Below are 12,815 nucleotides of genomic sequence, written 5' to 3' on the forward strand. Positions count from 1 at the left end.
GTCTCTTGGGAAAAACTGTCCTTGGTGAGAGATTAAAACGTCTGAAGTCTTACATTTGAAAAGCAGAAGGAATGGGCTGTGGAGAGGGAGGGGAAGAGAGAGGGATATATCTCTGGCTTACTCCCAAATGCCTGCAACAACCAGGGGTTGGCCAGTCCAAAGGCAGGAGCCTAGTGCTATCTGGGACTCTCCTGTGGGTGCCAGGGCCTCAAGCCCTCATCTGCTGCATTAGCAGGAAGTTGGATGGGAAGCCAAGGAGCCTCAGGGACTCTAACTAGAAAATCTGATAGGGGTTGCAGGCATCTCCAGTGGCATGCTAACTGCTGCACAAAACACCTGACCCTAAATTTTTTCTCTTATTTTCACTTCTTTAATGGAAGAAGGGACAGTATTACCCATTATTTTTGTGTTTTAAAAACATTTTTTTCATGTTTGTGAGTACCAGAGGATATGGGCAACTACCTCCCATCTGCTGATTTCCTCTCCAAATGTGCTAAATGAAGCTTAAAGCCAGAAATGCAATCCAGGCCTCCCACGTAATGGCAGGAACCCAATTCCTTGGACCATCATCACCACCTCTCGAGGTCCACACTAGCAGGAAACTGGAGTCAGGGCCTAGAAACTGGGCCTGGACATTGAACCCAGGCATTCTGATATGGATATGGGCATCTTAACTATGAGGCTTAATACTTGCCCCACTACTGGTTGTTTTTAGTGACTCATGATATTGTGTTTACTAATTAAATAAATAGGATAGGGATACATTCTCATGGTAGACGATTTTAAAATATAGAGGTTCACAGAATGAAGGTGAAAGTCCTTTTTTCTAACCTTGAAAATGTAAATTTACAGTATATTTCTTCCTCTTCTGCATAAACAGATTTATGCACAAATAAGTGACCTTTTTATTCTACACATGTAGGATTATTTTACCATGACTAAACATTTTTTTACTTACTAGACTTGAGTAATATTTCCAAGTAATTTCACTTGGGTATTCCTCTTTTTTTTTTTTTTTTTTTTGAGAGGTGTTTGCTGTTTTATTAGATCATCACAGGACAGGAAGCCAGGGCTGTCACCGCCACCTTTGAAATCGGAGGAGGAGGAGGAGGGTGTGTATTGGCTAAGAAGGGCCTGGAGTCCATCACAGCTCCCATCCCCCAAGGCAGAGAGTGGATCTCCTTGGCATTCCCTGCCTCCAGCCGTTTCCCAGCCTTTCAGGGCAGGGTGGAGCAGGCGAGGAGGCCTCAGAACCAACAAGCAGGGCTCAGGCCCCAGCCACTGCCTGTTCTGCTCTTTTCAGGAAAGGACTTGAGGAAGGAGGAGGCCACAGCCTGGCCCATCTTTTTTTTTTTTTTTTTTTTTTTTTTTTTTTTTTTAAGATTTATTTATTTGAAAGAGTTACAGAGGGAGATATAGAGAGAACTCTTCAATCCTTTGTTTCACTCCCCAAATGGCTGCAATTGCCAGGCTGAGCCTGGCTGAAGCCAGTAGTCAAGAGCTGCTTCCAGGTCTCCCACGTGGGTGCAGTGGCCCAAGGTCTTGGGCCATCCTCTATTGCTTTCCCAGGTAGCAGGAAGCTGGATCACAATTGGAGTAGCCAGGACTCGAACTGGCACCCATATGGGATGCTGGAGTTGCAGGCAGCAGCTTTTCTGCTGTAGTGCTGCGCCAGCCCTGAAATGTATTCCTCATTTTTTCAGGACTACATGTTTCTCTGTAGTATGGATAAACCGTATTAGAGGAGATAAATCTTAAAAGTTTGTCTCTCTTTCTTTCAGCCATAAAACTATTCCTGTAGGATAGATTTATAGAAATTGAATTGCTGGATCAAAGAGTATATGAGCATTTTACATGTTGATATTTACTGGCTGTTTGCTTTCCAGGAAGTCTTAAAGTGATTTCTTTGAGTGTAGGATATCCATTATTTTGAAATTTTTACTGGGATAGTTTTGTTCCTCGACTTATATTCATCTCAGTATAGCAGTCAATTTATAATTTTTGTTTTCTATTCAGCATTTCATTGTTGGGGGGCTTATACTATGCTAAGCTCTGTCCTGGGTGCTAGGTTGGAGGATACCCCCTACTTTGAACAAATTCTGAACTTAAAGATCTCACTCCATGGTCTTCCCACACCAGTAGAAACCATCAGTAACACCCTGTTACTGTTACCAAAGGTTTTTGAGACAGAGATTTGGACTGTATATAATATGGCCTGTTTTATATAAATGCTTTTATAATATCACAGTACTAATAATAATTTCTAAAAGTTCATTAGTTACATATGAGGTATTATATAAATTATAAAAAGTGAGACATTTACATGCCAATTTTTTTTTCCAATACAGGAGTGGGTAGGACAAGTGGAAATAAGTGCCCTTTCTCTTATGTACAGGTAAACACTATAATAACATAGGTAAACAAAACTTGGGGAAATTAGTATATTCTGTTATTAAATATGTTAAAATAGTAAAGCTATTTTTTATACCTTGGTAGTAAGACATCTTTTCTAAGATTTTGTTTTATAAATGGCATTACTTATATTTTGATGTTGAGATGTGTCTACATCTAGAAGTTTTAATTCTGAATATATTTTTGGGAAAGGGTACATAAAATTTTTTAGGCTCTGCCCTGTACACCTCATATTAACCTTGTAGAGAAATGATTTTTTTTTTTTAATTTTTTTGCCCTCTATACTTATTTATTTATTTATTTTTTTGACAGGCAGAGTGGACAGTGAGAGAGAGAAGACAGAGAGAAAGGTCCTCCTTTTGCCGTTGGTTCACCTTCCAGTGGCCGCCGCGGTTGGCGCGCTGCGGCCGGCGCACCGCGCTGATCCGCTGGCAGGAGCCAGATGCTTCTCCTGGTCTCCCATGGGGTGCAGGGCCCAAGCACTTGGGCCATCCTCCACTGCACTCCCGGGCCACAGCAGAGAGCTGGCCTGGAAGAGGGGCAACCGGGACAGGATCGGTGCCCCGACTGGGACTAGAACCCAGTGTGCCAGTGCCGCAAGGCGGAGGATTAGCCTAGTGAGCCGCGGCACCGGCTTGATTTTCTAACTTCTTTGGGCCAGTACCATTGAATGGCCACTAAAACTAATGCCACATATTGTTCAGTTTACTACTATTGCCTGGTAGAGAAGCAGGTGATACCTAGGTTTTTCTTTTCAAAATTTCATTTAAATTATTTTATAATCTCTCTGATTTTGAAGTCCCCTTGTAGAATTATATTTGAGGTTTCTTTGTATCCAAATTTAAAATTTTAAGTTTTAGAAGACACTTTGCTATATAGTTAATCTACAACTCAGTTAATTCTCTAGCACCTGGCATGTATTAAGTAGGCTCTTAGTAAATGAATGAATGGTTAAATTTAGATCATGAAGTATATTGTACTGGAAGTAATTTCCAAATGTTATTTTCAGGAAAGATTTTATAATTTATCGGGAACCAAATGTTTCTCCGGCACAAGTAACTGAAAATAATTTTCCTGAAAAGGTAAGACTTTTTCCAATTGTTTGTAAAGGACTTAAGTAAAAGAGTCATTTGGTTGCTTCTCTGACCTCTAAGCTATAATTTCAAATGCTTTTGGAAATACTTCTCTATGGGGGCCAGTGCTGTGGCATAGTCGGCAACATCCCGTATGGGTGCCGGTTCATGTCATGGCTGCTCTTTTTCTGTTCCAACTCTCTGCTATTGCCTGGGAAAGCAGTAGAAGATGGCCCAAGTGCTTGGGGCCCTGCACCTGTATGGGAGACCCGGAAGAAGTTCCTGGCTTCTGGCTTTGGGTCAGCCCAACTCTGGCAGTTGGGGCCATTTGAGAAGTCAGCTGGCAGATGGAGGACCTTTCTCTCTGTCTCTCCCTCTCTCTGTAACTCTACCTCTCAAATAAATAAATTTTAAAAATATTTTTTAAAAATGGGCAATCACTTATGTACAGAGAAATGTAATTGATTTTATTTAGAAAATGTCATATTTCAAAATTTGTATTAGAAAAACCAAATAAATTGATATCCCTTGAAAAACCTCAAGTTGTTAATAGGCATTTTTCGAAAGATGAGATTCAGATGCTCAGAATCACTAGTCATCAGGGAAGTGCAAATCAAAACCACAGTGAGGTTTCACCTCATCCCAGTTAGAATCTCATACATATAGAAATCAAAAATAGTACATGCTGGTGAAAATGTGGGGGGGAAAAGTATCCTAATCCATTGTTGGTGAGAATGTAAATATTGCAACCGCCGTGGGTGAAGACAGTATGGAGATTCCTCGGAAAATCTGAAAACAGATCGACCACGTGACCCAGCCATTCCATTCTTGGGAATTTATCCAAATGAAATGAAATCAGTACATGAAAAGAGTTATCTGTTACTCCCATGTTGATTGCAGTTCAATTCACAATAGCTAAGATAAGGGATCACCCCAGATGTCCATCAAACAATGACTAGATGAAGAAAATGAGGGGTGTGTGTGTATATATATACATATATATATATATATATGGAATACAACTCAGCTGTAAAAAAGAATGAAATGCTGTCTTTTGCAACCAAATGGATATAACTGGAAGCCATTAACTTAGTGAAATAAGCCAGTCCCAAATTGACAACTATCATATGCTTTCTCTGATCTGTGGTAACTGAGTACGAGAAAGTATAAGATACATGAGTGAAATTGCCGTTTTCTGATTTGATTATTGTTTACAGCCTCGTCTAATATTAATGGACAGTGTTTTATTCCCTCTTGTTTGTTGAATTCTTAGTAGAGGATTAAAAGCTTATGATTTAGAAATACACTGGAAGTGTCATTGTAAAATGTATTTTATATCTCTCTATATAAAAACATAAAAAGCAACTACTTAAAAACCTCAAATTATGCATGGTTGTATCAAACTCGACTCTCTTCCCCCTTACCACCATGAATAAGGTGACACACAATTCATTTCAACTTGGCCTGCCTGAATCCAAAATCGTTAACTAAAACAAAATTCTGCGTTGAGCACAGCAAGTTAAGTTGCTGCTCGGGACACTGAAATCCCAGACATTGGAGTCCAATTCAAGTCCTAGTTACTCCACTTCTGATCCAAATTCCTGCCGGTGTACCTGGGAAAGCATTAGATGATGGCTGAAGTACTTGCACCCCTGCCATCTGTGTGTGAGATCAGATTGGTATTCCAGACTCCTGGTTTAAGCCTGGCCCAGCCCTGGCTGTTGGAGGCCTTTGGGAACCAAGGGATAGAAGATAGTGGATAGAAGATATTCTCTCTCTCTCTCTCTCTCTCACTGTGTCACTCTTTCAAATAGATAAATTTTTAAAAATAGGGAAATTATCTTCACAATGGGAAATAAATGATTACTCAAAGTATTTCTGAATGGCAGAACTCAGTATCACAGGTTATTTTAGTATTTAATGTTTAAATTGGCACAAGATGGTAAATATTCTAGTTCATCATATATACTGGCATCAGTATTTTTTAGTGTCTACTCAAAAAAAATTTTTTTTTTTAAGATTCATTATTTTTATTTGAGAGGTAGAGGTAGAAGGAGAGAGAGAGAGAAAGGTTTTCCATCTGCTGGTTCACTCCCCAATTGCTGCAGCAGCCAGAGCTGTGCTGATCTGCAGCCAGGAGCCAAGAGCTGCTTCTTGGTCTCCCACATGGGTGTAAGAGCCCAGGGACCTGGGCCGTCTTCTGCTGCTTTCCCAGGCCATACCAGAGAGCTGGATGGGAAGTGGAGCAGCCGGGATATGAACTGGCACCCATATGGGATGCTGGCACCGCAGGCAGAGGCTTAGCCCACTACACCAGGGCGCCAGCCCTCTACTAAAAAGTTTTAAGAGGGTTCAAGAGAGTGATGGAGGGGAATACAAAATAGTATCACTTGGTGAGTAACAGACAGGGAGAAACACAGAGGAAGGTCTTCCATCTGCTGGTTCACTCCCCAGATGACTGCTATGGCAGGAACTGGGCCCATCCAAAGCCGGGAGCTTCCTCCAGGTCTCCCATGTGGGTGAAGGTGCCCAAGCTTTTGGGCCATCCTTCATTAGTAGAGAGCTGGATAGGAAATGGAGCAGCCAGGATATAAGCCCATATGGGATGCCGGCGCCACAGGCAAAGGCTCAGCCTACTTTGCCACATTGCCAGCTCCAGTAATTGACCATTTAGGAAATACTTAAAATGTTAAAGAAGCAGAAAACATTTGCATTTGATCATCCTTTCACAGGTTAGTATTAGTAAAGTTTTAAAATATTTTCTTCCAGTCTTTTTGTATTTTTTAAATACTTGAGATTATGTCTGTTTTGTGATTCTATAAACATTTCCTCAGGTCATTCAGAGATTTTTTATTTAATGGCTATATAGCATTTCAGCATGTGGATGTACTGCAGTTTGACAGAATTGGAGCTTTTTAGGTTGCTTTTTAACATAATCACTTTCTATTGAGAAATGAATTTAGGATTTTGGAGACTCAGTTGCTTAGCAAATGTCATATATATATACATATATATATATAAGGTGTTGAAATGTGTTTTATTTTTACCCTTTCAGGTATTACTGTGTTTTTCAAATGGAAATCACTATGATATTGTTTATCCCATAAAGTATAAAGATAGTTCTGCTATGTGTCAGTGTAAGTATCATTTTGTGTTTATATATGAATTTATGTTCCTGAACTACAGCCTTAATGCAAACAAAAAAGGTTAAATATGTTCTCTTTTTTTGTACTGTAAAAGATATTTCTAAGAACCTTAGGTTACTGAGAATATTAATATCATTAAACATTTCAAAGGGGAAAAAAGCAGCTGTTAGCTAGAATTTGACTTGTAAATAACAGTTTAAAATAGAAATCTGAAATTTGAGTGCTTCAAAATCTGAAACTTGTTAAATGCTTTCATGACATTCAGAAAATTTTGGGTTTGGAGCAGTTCAGGTTTCAGATTATTGGTTTAGGCATTCTCACCCAGTGAAAGTCTGGGCAAATATTCCCAAATCCAGAAAACTCCAAAATTTTAAACATTTCTGGTCCCAGATATTTCAGATAAGGGACAGTCAACCTGTGCAGTTATATTTTCACTAGTCATTTCAGTCATAAGGATTTATATTCGATTTTTTTTTTTTTTTTGATAGGCTGAGTGGACAGTGAGAGAGAGAGAGAGAAAGGTCTTGCTTTGCCATTGGTTCACCCTCCAATGGCTGCCGCGGTTGGCGCGCTGCGGCCAGCGCACCGCGCTGATCCGCTGGCAGGAGCCAGGTGCTTCTCCTGGTCTCCCATGGGGTGCAGGGCCCAACGACTTGGGCCATCCTCCACTGCACTCCCTGGCCATAGCAGAGAGCTGGCCTGGAAGAGGGGCAACTGGGACTAGAACCCGGTGTGCCGGCGCCACAAGGCGGAGGATTAGCCTAGTGAGCCACGGCGCCGGCCTATATTCAATTTTAAAATTGTTAGTATATAGATTGAGAATCTAAATGATTGGATAAATAACGGTTTGGATTGTATTTGGCTCCATGGCAGGGATTCTTGCTTGGTGTTACTGACATTTTGGGTCACATAATTCTTTGTTATGGGTGCTCTTATTGCATTTCTGTGTGGAGGCCGGGGATATCCTTGCCTCTGCCACTCTGATTGTTGACAACCAAAATTATTTCGAGATTTTGCCAGATATTTCTTGGGGGATGAATTCTTTCCTGTCATCCCATTTGATTACTGCTGCTCTAAAAGAGTAATTGCCCTTCCTACCATTAGTTCCTTTTATTAGCTGTTAGAACAAAGCCCAAATCCCTTATACAAAGTGGCACTGGATGTGTAACAACAGCCTTTTCCTCTGTTCTTAAGCTTTACTGGTGACCAGTAAAGATATATGTAAAGCAAGGTTTAAAGAATTGGTGGCAGGAGTTTAGCCTGGAGGTAAGATGCCTGTGTCCCACATTAGAGCACCTGTGTTGATTCTCTGGATGTGGCTCCTGACTCTGGCTTTCCACCAGTGCAGATCTTGGGAGGCTGTGGTGATGGTTCCTACTCCCCTGGGGTTGTGCCACCGCACAAGAGAGACCTGATTGGAGTTCCTGGCACCTGTTTCAGCTCTGGCAAGGCTATTGTGGGCTAAATCAGTGGATGGGAACTCTGTCTTCTTTGCCTTTCAGATTAATAAATAAAATAATTGATTGTTCTATTTAAAGATGTGAAAGCTATCTCTGTTCTGGGCTGTATCTCCCACTCTTCCTCCAACTAGTCAAAATTGGAATGTTTTCAGCTTTGGGAAGAATAGGACCCGTAGTCTGTTTTCCTGTATTTTTAAGTTTGGGTGATACAGGAATGTGTCTTGTTGCTGACCATGGGAAAAACATGGTCTGTGAGGAGGAAGTCTCTTCTGGGGACTTCTTTATAGGGTGACCACCCATTGTTGATGAATTCTTTGTATTTTTGTTTTCATAAGAAGTTTACTGTAATAAGTAAAATTAATTGAGAGTCTTAAAAAATCATGTGATTTTAAACTTTTGGTAACATTTTCTATTTTCAGAATTTTTATTTTGGCAACACAGTCTCAGAAGCTGCTGAGAAAATAGTTTATAACAATTTCTTTTTGATGTCTTATGTAAAGTTACTCTGGAGCTGAGTTATATAGTCAGACATCTTTTTGTTTCACAGAGATCTGAGTAGTTGCCCAAGGTTGGGGCTGACATTGTGCAGCAGGTTAAGCTACCACTTGCAACACCAGCATCCCATGTGAGCACCAGCTCCAGTCCTGGCTGTTCCAGTTCTGATCTAGCTCCCTGCTAATATGCCTGGGAAAGCAGCCAAAGATGGCCTAAATATCTGGGACCCTGCCATCCACAAGGGAGGCCTGGATGGAGTTCTAGGCTCTTGGCTTCTGCCTGGTCCAGTCCTGACTGTTGTAGCCATATGAGAAGTGAATTAGCGGATAGAAGCTCTCTCTTTCTCTCCTTCTCTCCATAACGCTACATTTCCATTATATAAATAAATAAGTAAATAGAAAAAAGAAAGGAATCTGAGAAGTTTTTTGTTCAAATTTACAGTTAGTAGAAAAACTAAAGCTAGCACCCAAGTCTTCTGAGTCCTTTATGGTAAGCTGTATTGTTTTTTCTAGAAATTATTTGAGAGGCAGAATGAGAGCGACAGAGCTCCCATTTGTTGATTTACTCTCCAAATTTCTACAATGACTAGGAGCTGAAGCCAGGAACTCATTCTAATTCTCCTATTTGAGAGGTAGGAACCCAATTATTTCAGCCATCACTGCAGCTTCCCAGAGTCTCCATTTGCAGGAAGCTGAAGTTGATTGCCAGAGCCAGGTACTAAACCCAAGTATTCCAGTGTGGGATGCTGGTACTTAACTGGTTCTTAACTGGTTCTTAACCACTAGGCCCAACTCCTTCCCCTTTTTTTCTAGCGTTCTTAATGTGTTCTGTTGGCATCTGCTGAGCTGTAAGGTGCAATATGTAACATTTCAAATTTCAGATTTCTTCATCTGTACAACCAGGGATTAAATACAAGTGTGCATACAAGCTTAGAAAACTGTATTGAATGTAGTAATTATTCAGCAAACATGTTCAGCTTTTCCTGTTACACTAGTTTTATTATTGTGAAACATTTGTTTTGCTGTTTAAAAGATAGTAGATTTCAAACTACGTACCTGCTCAGAGGCAAAATCTGTAACTTCTTTTAAAAATTTTATTTATTTTCATTTTATTTGAAAGGCAGAGGGATCTCCTATCCCAAAGTTCATCCCTCAAATGTCCACAATAGCCAGAGTTGGACCAGTCTGGAGCCCTGAACTCCATCCGGATCTCCCATGAGGAAGGCAGGGACTGAAGTACTCTGTGTGTGTGTGTGTGTGTTTAAAGGATTTATTTATTTATTTATTTGAAAGTCAGTCAGAAATATCTTCCATCTACTGGTTCACTACGTGGATAGCTGCAACAGTCAGTGTTGGGTCCGGCTAGAGCTAGGGACTTCACGTGAATGGCAGGGGCCCAAGTGGGCCCTCATCCATTGCTTTTTCCCAGGCCACTGACTGGGAGCTGGATTGGAAGCGAAGCAGCTGGGACACAAACTGGCGCCCTTGTGGGATGCTGGTGTTGGCAGGCTGCAGCTTGACCCACAACGCTATGATAGCAGCCCCAGACTGACATATGTGAGCCATCCTCTGCTGCCTCCCTGAGTGCACATGAGAAGGAAACTGGCTGAGACTCAAGGCAGGCACTCTGATAAGAGATGGGGGTGTCCCGAGCTGCAGCTTAGGCACCTGTGCCAAATACCTGCCCAGTCTGTATGTAACTCTTAGATTGAATTGTATTACTGACTCTAAGTAAGATGTTAAATGTTTCTGGTTGGAATTTTAGAAGCCGGAGCAATTAGTAACGTTTTTATGCCCTGTTTCTGTTTTTAAAGAATGCTTTTGGTTAATGTTACATTATATTTCTTTCATTAATTGCAGCTCTTCTTTATGAATTGCTATATGAGAAGGTATTTAAAGCTGATGTCAGTAAAATCGTGATGGGACTAGACCCTTCTGAAGTAGCTGATGGAAACAACAGTGAAATATCAGATTCAGAGGATGATAGTTGCAAGTAAGAATGAATTTAAATGTTAAAATATCTTTTTAGTTACATTGAAACATTGCAGTGAATATTTCTACATAGAATTGTCTCACATATTGAGGTCCTGTGTGCAAATGTACTTAGTAGAAGAATGGAATTAAAAGAGAAGCTTACTTTGTTGTAAAAATTTTTTTCCAAAACACATGAATTTTTTGAAGATCCCTTCATATTGGTAAAATATTGCAGTTTGCAGTAGAAATTTCTCTATCCCTGCAAGTGATTTTACCTGATTTTCTATTATCGAACTTCAGGACCTTGATTTTTTTTAGTTGATAATAATCTATGTGCATATACTCTAGGTGTGTATCTGTAGAATACATTGGATTCTTATTTATATGATGTGTTTAACAAAGTTAAAGTTAGCCTGTCAAGTGTTTACATATCCAGTGTTTAAAAAATGGTCATTTGGGCCGGCGCCGTGGCTCAACAGGCTAATCCTCCGCTTAGCGGCGCCGGCACACCAGGTTCTAGTCCTGGTCGGGCCGCCGGATTCTGTCCTGGTTGCCCCTCTTCCAGTCCAGCTCTCTGCTGTGGCCAGGGAGTGCAGTGGAGGATGGCCCAAGTGCTTGGGCCCTGCACCCGCATGGGAGACCAGGAGAAGCACCTGACTCCTGGCTTCGGATCAGCGCGGTGCGCCGGCCGCATCGCGCCAGCTACTGCGGCCATTGGAGGGTGAACCAACGGCAAAGGAAGAATTTTCTCTCTGTCTCTCTCTCTCTCACTGTCCACTCTGCCTGTCCAAAAAAAAAAAAAAAAAAAAAAAAAAAAAAGTCATTTGATTTCCTGTGCTCAATGTTTTCTTAGGTAGTACCTCCTCATATCAGATTATAAAAGGCCCAAGTTGGAGTTACATATAGTTGACAGCTTCTTAATAAACCTTCTGTATAGTGGGTAAATGATTCTTTTGTTTTATTTTTTATTTTTATTTTTAAAGATTTACTGTTTTAAAAGCAGAGTTACAGAGAGAGATGGGGAGAGAGTGAGCTTCCATCCCCTCATTCACTCCCCAAATGGCCACAATGGCTCTAGGTTAGGCCAGCTGAAGTCAGGAGCCTGGAACTCCATCTGGGTCTCCCATTTGGGTGCAGGGGCACAGGTGATTGTGCCATCTTCCACTGCTTTTCCAGGCGCATGAGCAGTGAGCTGAGGATCAGAAGTTGTAATAGGTGGGACTTGAACTGGCTGTGCCACAATGCCGACCCTGATAAAACTCTAGAACGTAGAGACTTTGAGGCTTATGTTCCTTATCTACACAAGACATTTGGGTATTCAAACCTGGCTTGCTGTTAATTAGCCAGACTTGGATAGAGTAACTTAAATTCTCTAAGAATCCTCAGTTCTGTAGCTATAAAATGAGGCTATTTCAGTATTTCTGGTTAGGGGAGAACTTGAGAATTTAATGAGATAGCATGTAAAACATATAGCATAGTTCCTAGATACAGTATCCAGTATGTATTAGTTATAGCAACAAAAAAGTAAGTTTGCTCTTTAAGAATCAACTCTTATCACCTTCTCATTGAAGCTAAGAATATATTTTTCCTCTTGTAGGACATGTGAAAGTAACTTTAGTGTGCTATACAGGTGAAGCTTCAGATAGAAATAGAACATAAATATTAGAATATGTAATTCTTTATTATAAAGATTCTTTTAAAATGTATGCATATATTTTCCTGATTGGGGATGGGGTGGTACCAGCCTCTTGACAACCTGTGGGTCTTTGCATGTGTTATACTTCTGCCAGGAATGCTAAATAGATTTATAGGTTGCTGCGTCATGGCCTTTTCTATTAAACAAGATGGCAGAGTCTTTCCACATCCAACTTGTTATTATCTGAACACTATCGCTTTTTTCTCCACCTCCCCCTCATGGAACTTAAAATCATTGAACATATTAATTACTTAGTTTGTATCTACTCTCACTAGATTATACATTTCATCTGGATAAGATTTTGTCTGTTTTGACTGCTAGACCCAGTACAAATTGATGTATAGCGCCTGGCATTTGGTGGCCACTTAAATATTTGTTGAGTAAATGAATGTAATAATGTGTGAGTATGTATGCTACAGTGAATTCAAAGGGCTGATAGTGGTTTTTTGGTTGTCTTAAAGATTATTTGATGTAGCCAGTCTTTTCAATCAAAGGATGAGTTGTTGAGTTCTTCTTTAGTGAGATGCTTCTGTTTAAATGGAATTATTTTTTTTTTAAAT

General features: G+C 40.4%; 1 protein-coding gene across 2 annotated transcripts in view; it reads left to right on the forward strand.

The window, feature by feature from the left end:
* OTUD4 (OTU deubiquitinase 4) overlaps nt 1-12,815 on the forward strand; it is a 56,533-nt gene that overhangs the window by 16,695 nt on the left and 27,023 nt on the right. For both annotated transcript variants that reach the window (XM_062199547.1, XM_062199548.1), the window contains 4 exons: nt 2,349-2,395; nt 3,422-3,494; nt 6,541-6,622; nt 10,446-10,578. In XM_062199547.1, coding sequence (XP_062055531.1) covers nt 2,349-2,395; nt 3,422-3,494; nt 6,541-6,622; nt 10,446-10,578 — 335 coding nt within the window. The remainder of the gene's footprint in view (nt 1-2,348; nt 2,396-3,421; nt 3,495-6,540; nt 6,623-10,445; nt 10,579-12,815) is intronic.

This window comes from Lepus europaeus, chromosome 8, assembly GCF_033115175.1.
Source record: "Lepus europaeus isolate LE1 chromosome 8, mLepTim1.pri, whole genome shotgun sequence".
Taxonomy (NCBI): domain Eukaryota; kingdom Metazoa; phylum Chordata; class Mammalia; order Lagomorpha; family Leporidae; genus Lepus; species Lepus europaeus.